The sequence below is a fragment of the Hetaerina americana genome, unplaced genomic scaffold, assembly GCF_022747635.1.
Source record: "Hetaerina americana unplaced genomic scaffold, ioHetAmer1.1.p SCAF_7, whole genome shotgun sequence".
NCBI classification, from domain to species: Eukaryota; Metazoa; Arthropoda; class Insecta; order Odonata; family Calopterygidae; genus Hetaerina; species Hetaerina americana.
This window is the reverse complement of record NW_027287316.1, coordinates 47,222,485-47,237,258: the sequence shown is the minus strand read 5'-3', so window position 1 is coordinate 47,237,258 and position 14,774 is coordinate 47,222,485. Positions and strand designations below refer to the sequence as shown.

The 14,774-nt window shown below is 32.7% G+C and overlaps 1 protein-coding gene across 2 annotated transcripts in view; it reads right to left on the bottom strand.

Moving 5' to 3' along the window:
* mor (SWI/SNF- related protein mor) overlaps positions 1-14,774 on the bottom strand; it is a 33,723-nt gene that overhangs the window by 13,319 nt on the left and 5,630 nt on the right. Inside the window, exons 6-12 of one of the 2 annotated variants that reach the window (XM_071594764.1) lie at positions 14,165-14,263; positions 11,723-11,919; positions 10,162-10,343; positions 9,068-9,207; positions 7,459-7,647; positions 6,950-7,108; positions 327-598 (exon numbers count right to left, since the gene is read on the bottom strand). In XM_071594764.1, coding sequence (XP_071450865.1) covers positions 327-598; positions 6,950-7,108; positions 7,459-7,647; positions 9,068-9,207; positions 10,162-10,343; positions 11,723-11,919; positions 14,165-14,263 — 1,238 coding nt within the window. The remainder of the gene's footprint in view (positions 1-326; positions 599-6,949; positions 7,109-7,458; positions 7,648-9,067; positions 9,208-10,161; positions 10,344-11,722; positions 11,920-14,164; positions 14,264-14,774) is intronic. The other variant, XM_071594765.1, reaches the window with a different exon arrangement.

Here is a 14,774-nt window from a genome sequence, read left to right as displayed (position 1 = left end):
TACATTCAGATCCAGAAATAATTCCAAATAAATTAAACTGAAATCATCATATACTGAACCCTAAACTTACAATTATACAGATTTCATACATAATAACTTGTGAAATATGAGTTCATTATGGAAATAAAATTGCTTTTTCTTCTGTTTTTATAGCTACAGTTTTAATCAATTAAAGATGGGCACCCTTCACTGATAGGATAATGTTATAGAAACAAAGTTACTATACAATGCAATAAAACAATGTGATACAAATTAATCTGGAACTAATGCATGCAAAAAGTATAACTTTTCCATGACTTTATTGAGAGCATCTATAAAATACTTACTGATCTAGTCGCAGACCAAAATTGGAATTGGATATATCGGTGGTTGAAGATTCATTAGTTCGGGCTGTGGCATTGGCGGCAGTGCCTTCCCTGCGTTGTGCACCATCCAATTCCAAGAGTGCTTTCGCTGCTGATGGTTGTGGTGTTTTGGGTGGGTTAACAGGTTGCAGGCCAGATGGAGTGTCAGCCAGCACGTGAAAATGTGAGGTGGGTGGGGGGCCCATTGGCGTGGGTCTACCATCAGCATCCACCTGCACGATAAAACCAGGTTCCTAATGATAGCAACCACGTTTTGAGAAAAATTTCCACTCCAAGATCAGGGTGATTCATACAAAAATAGAACAACAGTGTTGCCATATCAGAATCCTGTAGGAACTCTTGAGGAAAAAAAAATGCTTATTTGGTCAATGAATGAGAGTTCATTCCTCTTTTTGCACGTGGGAATTTATTTTATTCCGTTTCATTTGCTCCTCAAATAAATATAGGTACCCCGAGATGGATTCTTTGAGGGTAATTAGAGAGAAAGTTAAACAATCTTGTTTACTCAAGTGGACAGCTTACCTACAGGTCAATCTGAAATTATGGCAACACCATAATAACACAGAATAACATAATTTCACATCATGATAAATTTTCAAATTACAACAAAGACATTACAATTATAAATGATAAGTTCAAACAAAAAAAATGACTTAGCAAAATAATTTTCATCAAAAGTTCAAAAAGAATAAATTTTACTTAGGTATTTACAAACATTGGAACTTGAGATGTTATTTAAAATTTAAGTTTATTTCTTTCTGATAATTTCATTATCATAAATGAACTTCAACTTTTTAAATAAAAATAGTTTACATTTACATTTAAAGAATTTAGCAAAAATGTTTATGCATAATTTTATGCTCATTACAGATTAAAAAATCACAGGTTTATTAAGATTTTTTCAAGATAAACATGATTTCATTTTACAGGTCATGCATTAAGATTTGGACAAAATTCAAAACCAGAGTTGTGATACAGAAAGCAAAAAAATATACACAATCAGTAATTCATTTAAACATAAATATTCATTAATATTTACCATAATTAATTAATTCAGGACAAAATTAAAACAAATGGAAATGAAATGCAGTTTTCTCAGTAACTAAATTTGCTTACATAAGGAACTGGTAGCATCCATTTCTTACATGAGAATTACATAGAAAACATTTCACTAGCCATGATTTCCTTTACAAATTAGTAGGGCAAAAGATATATCGGCTAGGTCTTGACCATACGATTGACTTTTCACACCATTGGCCACCGTACAGTTTAGACTAGTTCAACTGAATGTTCCAAAGAGTTACCAAAATACCCTAGCATTTTCTTTGGCAGTCAACCTTAAGAATTCTTTTCTGAGAGAAAAAAACACAACCATATGGTAATTTTCATGGAAATTTTATAGTGCCTATTTTCTGCCATTTTAAATGCATAAATTCTTGGAAAAACCTATCCTAGCATGCAGTTTTATTAAGGTTCTTCTTCAGCGCTTAAAATGCTATTCATAAGCATCATCTACAATGTATTTCATAGTATTTCACTACTCTATATTATGAGGTGATGATTAACAATATAAATGATAATGATTAAGTAATAATTAACAGTTAAAATATTGATTTTAATAATGGTCAAAGCTAGGTTTACCTCAGCACACGGTTTATAATTTATCAACATTTCTCAGTTGAGTGAGTAATACATGGTGTCGAAAATGAATTCTAGGATGATCAAGCACGAAGGTGCCTAGCACAGAAAACAACATAACTTTTCTTTTTGGATAAACTAATCCCTGATTGTTTATTTACAGCCTATAAAGAGAATGATGACAATTTTGCATTCATTTCACTCATAAGTGTTAATAAATTGAGATCAAATGTATGTCACAACCACTAGCTATTCAATTTTGCATGTGTTTTTTACAACCACAATAACCAATCAATATGGTTGACGATGAAAATAAAAGATAAAAGAGGTTCCTTTAGAACTTTAGTACATATCTGCACATTTGACCTTTTTCATGAATATTAACCTAAGAAACATAGATTAGATTTATAAATAAATAGAAAGCAAACAAGTTGCACCTATTACTTTTAAATTAGTCCTGAATAAACTGTGGTTTAATCCCCTGATAAAGTATCAACACACAACATTTCAATATATACGTTCAAAAAATTATTCCCACAAAAATTGAATTATTATCCCCCACAGAATAGATATTCAAAATGCCCTGGATATTTTATCACATTAACATTTTTTGGAAGTGCCACACTCAGTTTGTAACTCATTACCTACAAAAAAAATGTACCCTTGCACATATGCCTTGATTATATGGAACAAACATTTGAAAACTACTAAAGTATTTTAACCCCAGAGTAGTCAAAACTGAAAGAGCGTTTTTGATGGGAAACCCAAAAGAGATTAGCTAATTTATGCTAGTCGAATTGCATAGGAGAGTCCAGAAGTACACTTAATTTTTATGTACTCAGTACTCTCCCATCTTCAGCTCTACATACATTCTACCTGCCTTAATTCCATCCAAAATGCCTATTCTTTTCTTCCCTTTTTGTCCTTTCCCAACATTCTCCCCAATAATCTCATTTTATTGTGTTTGGTGCAGATTTCGATTTCATAAAAGACTGATTGGAGCAATTTCGTATGCAATACAATTGATATACCGAATTTCATGCTGTACAAGGAAACTGAACTGAATTTTTTAGTTTCTTCAGCTGGGTCATCTCATAACACATTCACTGGATTCGTATAAATATATATTATTTTGCCACAAAATACCATAATAGACTTCTTTCTAAGTCATGAATACATGTAATGAAAAGGAAATCTAATTTACTCATAATAAAATAAATTATTGGAGACTTTCACTCATTTTAATTGATAAGTGTTTAACAGGTCCCTCAACTGCAGATTATAGTTTGTTTCTTCATGAAGTTACAAATGTCCATGCAATGTTTTTAATTTTACAAAATTAAATTTTGTCAACACTATTCAATTTTTAATTTAGACATTAGTGTACCATCTGTACTTTCCCATTTTTGTTTCCCCTCACATTCATTAGCCCTGAGAAGTCTATAGACTTCTGTAAGGTGATCAAATACATAGCTGTACTATGCAACAAATAAGCCATTAACTGTCAATACTATATTGTTTTAATGGATATCATATGATGAATATGAAATGAAATAAGTGATCCTTTGTCAAGATTCGTCGTTTAATAGTCATTTTTTTTCCTGGCTACGTGATTGGTTCATCTTTCTGAGGAAAATACATTCTGTTATTCACTTGATGATAGTTCTGTGTTAAAACTAAATATATATGTGTGTAAAACTATTAGTCCACCCATATAAAAATAGCTGAATAAGGGAAAAAAATTTACTTTCCATTTCTAAAAATACGAATTAATCACAAGGAATGAAAATAGATATTCCATATATATCTGTTCATGTCATGACCATATTTTCCACATATTTCAGCTATCAGTGCAATATTGTGCACCCATTAACATGAATGATCAAGAGTTTACTGTAGTCCCATTTTTCAGAAAAATCAGTTTCTCAAAATGACAATCAGCACTTTATCCCATTCTAGGCTTAAATTTCAACATATTCCATTTGGCCGATCAAATTATTTGTCCAAATTAAGTCATGATATTTTTTAACATTATTATAGTATTGTTTTGATGACAGAAGTATAAAACCATAAGTCTGCATATTTAAGGTTACAGAGAGTTCAATAAGAAAATCGGTTTTATTCTTATTCTAACTGCAACAAGGAGAATTTGTAACTATTGGAGCCTATGAACGATGGATGTAATTTTGATGTTTTCTAAATGCTGTACTACATCCAGGGATGACAAGAGGGATAAAAATTACATTGCAATGAATGGAGGGCAAGACTTCATTATTATGTATATTTACACTTGTATCTAATACTGCTGAAAAGTCAGAATTTTTCCCCATTGGAGCAAAACCTATTCATAATTATGGAGGCACTAATCAAGCCAAAGCATGTTAGATAACGATTATTTTGTTAAGGACTGACAATTCAGTTTTGTAAGAATAAGTTTCCACTGAATTTAATGAAGTTATCATTCCAATGCTGGTTCAATATGGAGATGGAAAATTAAAAAACCATACTGATTAATTATTCCAAAAGAGGCAAATAATTAACAATAAATCACTTAAATAAATATTCCATTTTAAAATTGTACAATTCCAAAGCTACACTTTATTTTCAAAACAAAAATGAAGGGTAAAACCAAAGTTGGTAAAAGTTGGGAAAATGTGATACATGCACAAAAATAGCAAGTCATAAGGTCTTTATACCCTAAAATATGTCCCCAAGTAAAAAGCAGAGGTCTGCTTTATTTAATTATTAAAAACATATCAGATTAATGCAAAGATGCTATTTTGTGCAAAATAATGATTTACACAATGAATAAGAGAACTATTTTACGAACATCTTTGGACAAAAACACACATAAAACAGAAACTAATGATATACCATTACCTCCTGCGGAATCTGCGAAAATGCGTGTGCACACATTATGACAGTACTTATCAATTAGTTTTTTCCTAAGTACATAATAATTTAAGTAAGTATATTCATAATGAAATAAATTTTAATTTTCTTCACACTTTGGGTAAGTTCTACTTTTGGTAGTTTCAATTATCTAATGAAGTAAATATTTTGTTTTGATAACCATTGTATGCATTACATGATCTGAAAAGCCAATCAAAAAATAGTGTTTTCTTTGCCATTTCTGCACAAGGTCTCTTACTTTTCCTTGAGTAAAAACTGAAAAAACAATACAACTGACCATGTTGGAAAAAAAGTAAAGTATGCATTCTTTGACATTTGCAGCATATATGTTAGATTTAACTCAAACAATAAAGAAAGTGAAATAAATCAGCCACAAAAAAAAATCAAGCCCACTTAAAATAAATTTCAAAGAGTACCTGCTGACACAACTGACACACCATATTTTCTGGGCAATAAGACACCCTTTTTTACTTCAAGATGTGCTCCAAAAAAATCAACCTGAATTCAACAGGCCCAATGTACATGGGTATCACTTTGACCTATAAGCGCAAGTCAATTCACTGGAAAAATACTGACTGTCAAATATTTTTTCCCACATCAGGCATTGAAAATGGTTGCCATTCTTACAAATATTGTTAATATTACTTTTTTGAGTCAGCAGTACGTAACAGAGTTTTAATATTTCGCCAATAGTACTTCCTAAAAAATTCCCAAATAAATTGTAAACGTGTATAATGTAGTTTCGTCTCACGTGTGGTGCTGAGTTCCTCAATATCCATTGGGCTAACAGGGATTGAATTCATTCAATTGACAAACCGTCTGTTAATACATGAATAGTGCATTGCATCTCTCTCGATAAACTTGAAGTCTACAGTCATTCAACCTTATATATTCCAACCCATTTAAGTAGTGGTATGATGGTGTTGTAATGGCATAGAATATAATGAATAACTGATCAAAACACTTTCCTACTTGATAAAATCTTTATAATAAAGATTTTATCAAGTGGAAAATGCCTCGATCAGTTATTCATTATGTTCGACTTCCACCATATCACGCCTGAAGCTACTCAATTTGGACATAGAATGTGTTTGTTTTTAAAACGCATTTTAATAATATGAGAATAATAACAGAAACTAAAATTGGCATAAAAAGTTAAAATGATAAATAACCTCATGGGTCTAAATAGAGAAGATAGTCACATAGTATTGCATTTAAACTTTAAGTCATGCATTACGCTTCAGAACAAAGAAATAAGGCAGCTGAAAGGCGTTTTGTCCCAGTGATTGTGAATTTCTGGGATTCTACTATGACTACACATATCAGGGTAACCACTGATTTATCAATGTAACATTCAATTATCTTCATATTGAGTGTAATAATTAAAATACTTATGTCTGATTCAAGTGTTTTACGTAAACTCCAACCAAAAAATTATGATACTGGGCCAGGAAATATGGTACATGGTTTTCTGGTTGAAAAGGTATTTCATTTTGTATAAGCATGTCATTTTTAATATTTCTTGATAATAAGAGCCCATTAATTTATAAAGTAATCTTATTTCAACTGCTGAGTGATATACCTTTTTGCTCATCACAATTCATAGCCATTTTCCAATATTTATCCCAATACTAACATCCATTAATAACCCAATATGTGGATTCAATTTTTCATATATTCTTATTGCTATTGATATGTGGACATATAATCTCCATAATTAATAAATAAGATGATTTTTCTACAATTTTTTGACAAAAGTACATGCATATTTAAATGTATTCCATTTTTAGCTACCTTCCAAACTTCAAACAAAACGAAAAAGCTTGGTGTGGGAATGTTGAGGGATTTCATTTAAATTTCAATAAATGTTTATCAAAGCACCAAAAAATATTGCAATCTGAATTATGAGCTTGATTTTTAAGCCTCTATAAGAAAAGCATGAATTTAAATTACAATGATTGAAGAAAACACAATAAAATACTTGATTAATAAATAGTTTATATTAGTTTGAATAAAATTGATAAAATGTATACCTGATAATTAATAAGGCCCCACTGCTCCAGGAATGCATGAACTCTCATTACAGCACACACATCTCCTGCTAAGTTGCGACGACATGCTGTGCTGGTAAGATATTCTGTTGGATTTAGCCTATAGGTGTCGATCATAAAGTTTCTGTAGGCCAAATATACCTGTTAATAAAAAGTAAAATGAACATTGAGATCACCAAAAACATAAACAAAGAAATATTATCACCAATTTAAGTTGAAGCATAATGCAAAAAATTATCAAAAACTAATATAATTTCAGAGTAACACTAATAATTATTGAATTATTAAAAAATCAATAAAATACTGTGAAGCAAAAATTAATTAAAAATATAACAAAGAATTAGGCTGAAAACAAGCAAGTAAATACATATTAGAATTTACAGGCATACAAAGTTTTTGCATGCAAACTAACAGCAGGACCAAAATATCCATGTAATTCTTATTATAATGACTGGTCATACAAAAGAGATAAAATTACCAATTACACTTACTTCAGGTGTTTTGGAGCGATTCTTCCCATTGAAAAATTCAGGCAAGGCACGACGTTCAACCGTATGTATAGAGTTGTATTCAAACCATGCAGAATAACTGGGCACAACGATGTGGTGAGTTTGTTCAGTGACAGTGTCTTCCTGTCCATCATCCTTTCCACCTCCATCTCTGCCACCAACAGATCCATCCTAGGAGATGAAACAAGAGTGATTAAATGTATGGAATTCACAAAGGTCAGCATTTCATATTATATAAAAGAACCTAATAGTAATCATGTATCACATTGAAATGTTTAAAATCTTGTTAGGTGACTTGATGAAAGAATGAAGAGAATTTTTAACCTTGGTTTGATTGTTATAAAATGATTTATAAGAAAATTTACGAGCTAGGGGCAGCTATTGAATTCTTCATTTCAATGGACTGACTTTAGAATAGAAATAAGAATGAATAAATATCAAATTAAAAATGTTCTCACCAAAAAGTGTGGAATAAATGGATATAGAGTATTCACACATACACCATGCTAATCCCATTTTTAAGCATTGAAATGGGGGAAAAATCTGAAATACTCTTAAACACTGACAGAAATTACCTATTTTTTTACAGAAAAAACATTTATTTCAACATTTAAGACAAATATAGAGTTTTCTCACAAACTACATAAAAACAATTCATCAACCATCAAAATTGGCTGACTAATAGAGAAAGCATAGCCCAAATCTGGTAACGTCAAATCACAGCCATCTTCTTGATACTGCTTAACCAACTTATTATATACAAATCATGTACTCAGTTAGCTATTGTTAACAGATGGGATAACATGTGAATAATGTTGTTATGGCACAAATGAAATCATAAATATCAAGGTCCATCAAAAATTTCTAATACATGGGCAAAAAGAATACTCATCAATACAAGCGCTGTAATTGGACTGTACAAAACCATTCACTGGCAATGTGGGATGAAAAAAATAGAGTTGAAGTATAAATCAGAGCAAGGGCTCATCTAAAGATCCAGCTAAGTTAATTCAACCAATTAATTTAGAAGAAAACTTTGATTTAACAAATCTTTCATGAGGAAGTGAATTCCTGTTCCAATCAAGATTATCTATAACAAGATTAGCCATGACTAAAAATACATAATACCAATCTTATATAACTACTAAAGACCTCGATTTGATATTCTCTTTAAAATTTCTATAATACTTATTCATCAATGCTACAAATATTCAAGGATTGATCTTCAACATGTTACATTGTACCTGCGACTGCACGGCTCATAACCAAAGCCTGGAGTGGCAGATCATGGGAATGTAAGAAGTGAGTCACATGTAAGACATTGAACAGTAACACCTAAGTTAAAAAGTGTAATATCCCGGTATATCATGTATTTTAGGAATAAATTTTGACTTGGATGAAAGGCATTAGTTATTTCTCCTCTCTAGATTATAAAAAATGACATTCGTCTACACTGATTCTATTCAGTAGCCCAATATACTTGTTTTATATTTAGAGAGGGATACCCATTAAAAACCTCCAGCAATTGCAGGGGTGCATTAAACAATCAATAAACAACCTTTTTATTAATTTTTCATTAAAAAATACCAACCTGATTGCCTTGTTCTGAAGAGCCTTTCCCTGCAGAGGTGTCCTCTCCCCTGTCCATTGTGTCATTTTCTTCTAAGTCTGTCAGTGTCCCACCCTTTATCGGCTGCAGGTCATTGTCCTTCTTTGATGATGAAGAAGAACCTAAACAAGAGAAAGTCCACACTCAGTCACACTTAAATAATGCAGCCTTCCAAATCACATTAATAATCTCTGATTGAATTTCATGGAGACTAATGCAGATGACAAAGAGGTCAAAGTGTCATACAGGTGTCATACCTGTATCTACTAAACGACCTCAAAATTCACTAACAATTTCCGATAAAGTTAATAAAAAAATAATTGCTTGTGGGGCTCCTTAGGAACAAGAACATCAAAATATATACACCATTTCTGCTCTCATCTCATTTACTATTAAAAATGATGCTATTCCTTTCATAAAAAGAAAGACCAATAGAAAGACCAAAATTCAACCATCAATTGCATCAACTTGCAATCATTACCCTCACTAATACCTGTACATTTCTGAATCAGGTTTGCATAGCTATGCATCCAAAAACATTAATTATGCAAGAGCTCTCATTTCCCAAAAGATAACAATTTAGGTAATAAAGAAATTTCAAGTCCATTAAAGAAGAGGCAAGATTGAGCAGATACAATATAGAATGTTTGCACTATAAACTTGCACTACGTCAGATAAAGCCAAACTCATTAGTCATTCACTTATGGTTACAACTTCAAGCAAAGTATATGTCGTACCAACAAAACATAGGAACATTTACTGATGACTTAACTGCACCAATTACATTTCAATCTTATTTACATGGGACTATTCTGCTAGCTTTCAGGGCATGAAGAATGCAAAGGTATTACAGGTTATTTGCGGAGAAAATTGACTGTTTGACACAAATTCTTCAAAAGTAAATACTCCCCATGAAAACCCAGAACATAGAATCCTTTCATAAGTTACATGATTTATAGGACAAATGTTCAACCTGTGCTAATGAAAAAAACCATCCTTTAATGTATCCAGCAACTCCTGCATTACTAAAATCATTGTTGAAGTATTGCCTTTCATTTATTTGAAACAGCACTCACCTCCTTTAGGAATGGGAACTTCTTGAACATTAGGCTCTGAAGATGGATCATCCAGATCATGAGTCAAGTCATCATTTGCTCCTGAATTACTATTACTTCCTCCTCCAGCTGAACCACCCCCTCCACCTTCTTCTTCTCCACCTCTGTGCTTCTTGCCCGATGCAATTGCTGGACCTCGACCACTGAAAGTTAGCAGCAAACAAGCATAAAGACTAGTACAACATTCTGAAATGAGGAGAGGCATTAGTCAGGAATTTACAGCCAGGGGAACAAACACTACCCATGGAGAAAACTAAGCTCTATAAAGAACATGAAACTTAAGTGAGTCTGCTTATTCTTGTCTTAACAAGGAAGCCAAATAAATATGTAATGTACACAAAAAAACCAGTATGATGAATATTATAGGGAAACAATACTCGTGCTAAAAGATAATAGAGAAATTTTATTTAAGAATAAAATGGCCAATGAAAATAAATTTCAAACCAGACAGATGAAATAAATTACTCTTAAAAACAAATTGAATCAAAGTTCAACGTGTTATGACAAAACAGATCAGTACAAATAGTAAAATCCAAATTTCTTTAAAAAGTAACTGATTATTGATTGCATTCAGCACATTAGTACTCAACTTTATTGCTCCACAATGTGTTGTTCAGCTCTATGAAAGCATTCATCATAGTAGGCTTTCATTGGAATTAAAAAAAAAAAGTGAGATCATGCTAAACTTTTACATGTACATATAGAGTGCCAAGGAAGGTTACCAAATCAAGATAAACAACAGAGAAGAAAAGCCATGCTTGTATTGTAACTGACATTTTAAAAATCAGTAATAAAAGTATCACACGCATTTAAAAAGGGCCATTAGGTCATTAAAAAATATATTCATCAGAAAAATTTTTTATTGAAAGTTTTAGGTGGTTATTATGAACTGGAGGTTAGATCACTCTATCAGGTGGAGTTTTATACTACCTGACAGTGAAAATCTACCTGCTTTAATACCTAGTCAGGGGTCAAAGGGTCTCACCCCTGGTCAGTCAAATCATATTAGGGGTTGGAGTTTTCACAGCTACTGTAAGATTGGTGCCAATGAAAATTATCCCATTTATAAGGCCCAAAAATAATATAAGTCAGAGGCGAGTCTTCAAAAAGAAACCAAATGGTACTTGGAAAATTTCCAGAAATAGGTATATACATATATATTTATTATTCCTTCGATAAAAATAATTGATACGGCAACGAATAACAAATAAGCATATTTAAAATTGTTGATTAATGGAAGAGGTGAAAATGAGAGAAAATTGTGTTCGTTTCTTAGAATAGAAAATATAGGCAAACATTCATTTTCAGACTAAAAAATACGCATATGGAAACTAAGTTTTAATACAGGGACATTAAATGTCACTTTTAAGGTTTCTCCTGTAAATTTCACTAAAGGAAATTTTCTGGGGAAAATAGAACATAAAATTGAAGCTTCTCAACTGACATGGTCTGCTGAAGTTGAAAGAAAATTTTGTTTCATTCGGCGGCATATTTACAAATAAGATAACCCATAATTCCATACCTCTTTCTTTTCCCAGGTTGTCCTTTAGTTGGGGGAGGAGGTGGAGGGGGCGAAGGAGACCGCTTCCTTTTTGTTTTCTTCTTCCCCCTCTCACCTGCTGAATTAGCCCCTGCCCCAGCTCCAAGACCCCCACCAGACGGGGTCACTGGAGTCATGGGATCACCTGGATTCATGAGGTCCTCCACAGATAAACGGAGCTAAAATGCAATGACAGGACAGTATTAGAAAATTACCAGTAAATGTACTGAACAGCCATAACCTCAAAACGATTGTAATGCTGAGAACAAGTGCGGAGAATAACATAGGACCGGCGATTATTGAAAGAGTCTGCACTGGTAGCTCAACAACAGAAATTATTCAGTTCTACGGCTACCTGAGATTGACGGTATGCGGTTCTTTGGGTACCTGACATTGAAAGTATATCATGTTGTTGCAAAGTATAAGGAATCGAAAAAGTCCAACAATAGTTTTGCAACAACAGCGAGGAAAACTCACTTGAAGGAGCACATTGCCAGGATGCCCAACAGCACCCAACGGATTCAGGAACTCATTCTTGAGGATTCAGAGTAATTGATCAAGAAAATTGTTGTCAGTTGCCAAAGTAAGAGAAAAGAATGCGATGAATCGTCGAGGAGCACCTCTGCTACCAGTCTTAAACCGTTAAAATAAGACATGCTTTCCAAAGCTACCAGGGCAAAGCGAGTTGAATGTCGCAACCTGCTTTTGCGTTCCTTAAAAAACAATCCTGCTGGATGAATCAGATTTTTTTCTGATGAAATTTTTTTTACTGTAGATGCTAAAACCAATCATAGGAACGACCTATGTCATGCCACCACATTTATTCAACGAAGGGGAAAATATCATCAAAGAAGTTTATTTGCGTGTTTTGACAAAATTTATGAAGCCATGAATGGAAACTGTGTCATCTGGAAGGCTGTACATTTTCCAGCTGGATGGTGCGCCAGCCCATACGAGTCTTTAGGTGCAAAATTGGTAGCAGAAAAACGTCCATATGCCTAGGTCCAAAGAATTCTGGGCTCCAAACAGTCAAGATTTAAATCCACTGGACTACTATGCGTGGAGCTTTGTCAAAAGGGTAACCAACAAGTTCTGACATCCAAATGTTGCAATCTGTGAGAGCCATTATTGAAATGACATTCCCCGATAATGACCGTGGCACATTAAAAATTTCGGACCAAGAATGGAGGCTGTTATTCAAGCGAGTGGGGGATACATTGAATAAATATTTTTTTATCACCAAACAAATATTTTAGTACAAAACATTTTGTAAACATTTTCTTTTTTGTAATTTATAATGCTTGGAATTTTTTTTAAAATTTGCCTGGATTTTTTACCACACCCTGTAATATCACTGGTCTGGCTATATTCTAACCGGGGATTGGGATGGTGTGGTGGTTAATGTACAGGCTTCCCTCGGAGAGGACCCGTGTTTGACTCCTAAAGACGGCAGATGGTTTTTCAGAGGTATCCCGATCTCTACTTGAGGTGCTTTGATGAGAGCACTTTAAGTGATATGCCGTTTGTCGGATGGGTCGTTAAACTGCAGACCCCTTAGTGCCTTTTGTTAAGAGTAGGCTAATGCTGATGCTAAGTTTCTCTCCACCCTTCCTCCTTTCTCATCCATCCCTAAAGGTACAAATAACCTTAGCTGTCGGTCACCTCCCTTAAAACTACTCCTACTACTACCTTCTATACTCCTTGAAGCAGCCATACAATCAATTGAACCACTGACGGGATGTTGCCACAAAGCATTTTAAAATATTTATGATTGTCATCAATTAAAGGTCACAATTAAACTTCTGTTTGCATCATTTAAGTTGATTTTCAACAGTCACTTTGACTCAGCAAAAAGCTGTTAAGGGACTTTTCTCTTTTGAGAAATGGAGAACTGATGCTATTTAAACACAAAACTTTGATAGGTGCGAATTAGAAATAATTTGTATTTTTACCATTTGATCATATTTTAATGAAAAACTAATTAAATAATATTTGATTAAATCACAGAACAATATTACATTGTACATTCGGGTGTTTGGCTATTCCTCGCATAGCTGATGATAAAATAGTGTGCATCTAATTTGTTAGCCATAACATAATACTGAATAATTAAAATTTCATTCCAATGTTATTGCATGCCCATAAACTCACATTTTTAGTGGCATGTAAACATTTAATTATGTTTTAAAAAACAACATTACAAATTAAATTAAATATCTTAGGAGCTTAGTAAACATCTATTATGGAAGCATTTAAGTTTCTCAATAATCGTCAAAATCAAAAAAAATAATATCTGGGCTTGAAGTGGTCAATAAAATAAATATTAGAAATAAAAAATAACAAAATACTGATAGGAAAAAGTCATATTCACCAAAGCATAGTTCCAAATTTTCTCATGGTGCAAAAGAAATACAATATACACACCTTGTGCACTTTCTTCTTGCCAGCTTCATCAACCTCATAATCTTCCTCTGTCATCCACTCATTGTACTGGTCTAAATCAAGGACCCAAGTAGCACCAACCTACAAGGTAGCAATTAAAATAATTAATACCTAGATAAATACTTAAGAGAAAAAGGCATAAATGAAACCATTTGCACGTGCACCTGATTGGTGGCATTTAAAACATTTCAATGAATTGATTTAATTATAATAATGATTTTTTTTAAGTGTAACATTATAAATATCTAGTAAAACATTAATAAAAAAGATAATTATTTTTTAAATCTATGCACCCATATTTCAACATATGTATTTTAAACAGTAAAATCCAGTCATTCGTCAATTGCAGTTTTTATGAATTAGTCAGACAAACAGATAAAATGAATGCCAGCATCAATATGAATTTTTCGGTCCAATATCTACATTAATGTGGAGCAAAAATAGGAAGCAGTCTTCAGAGCAGCACAAATTATGGGTCTCTCTGATGTCAAGTACTCATTCGATGGACCACAGACTGTGATCCATGGTATGCGTAGTTTGCAGCTAGAATTTGAGATGATTAAACATCTGCAGCACATTCTTTCGAGACTTA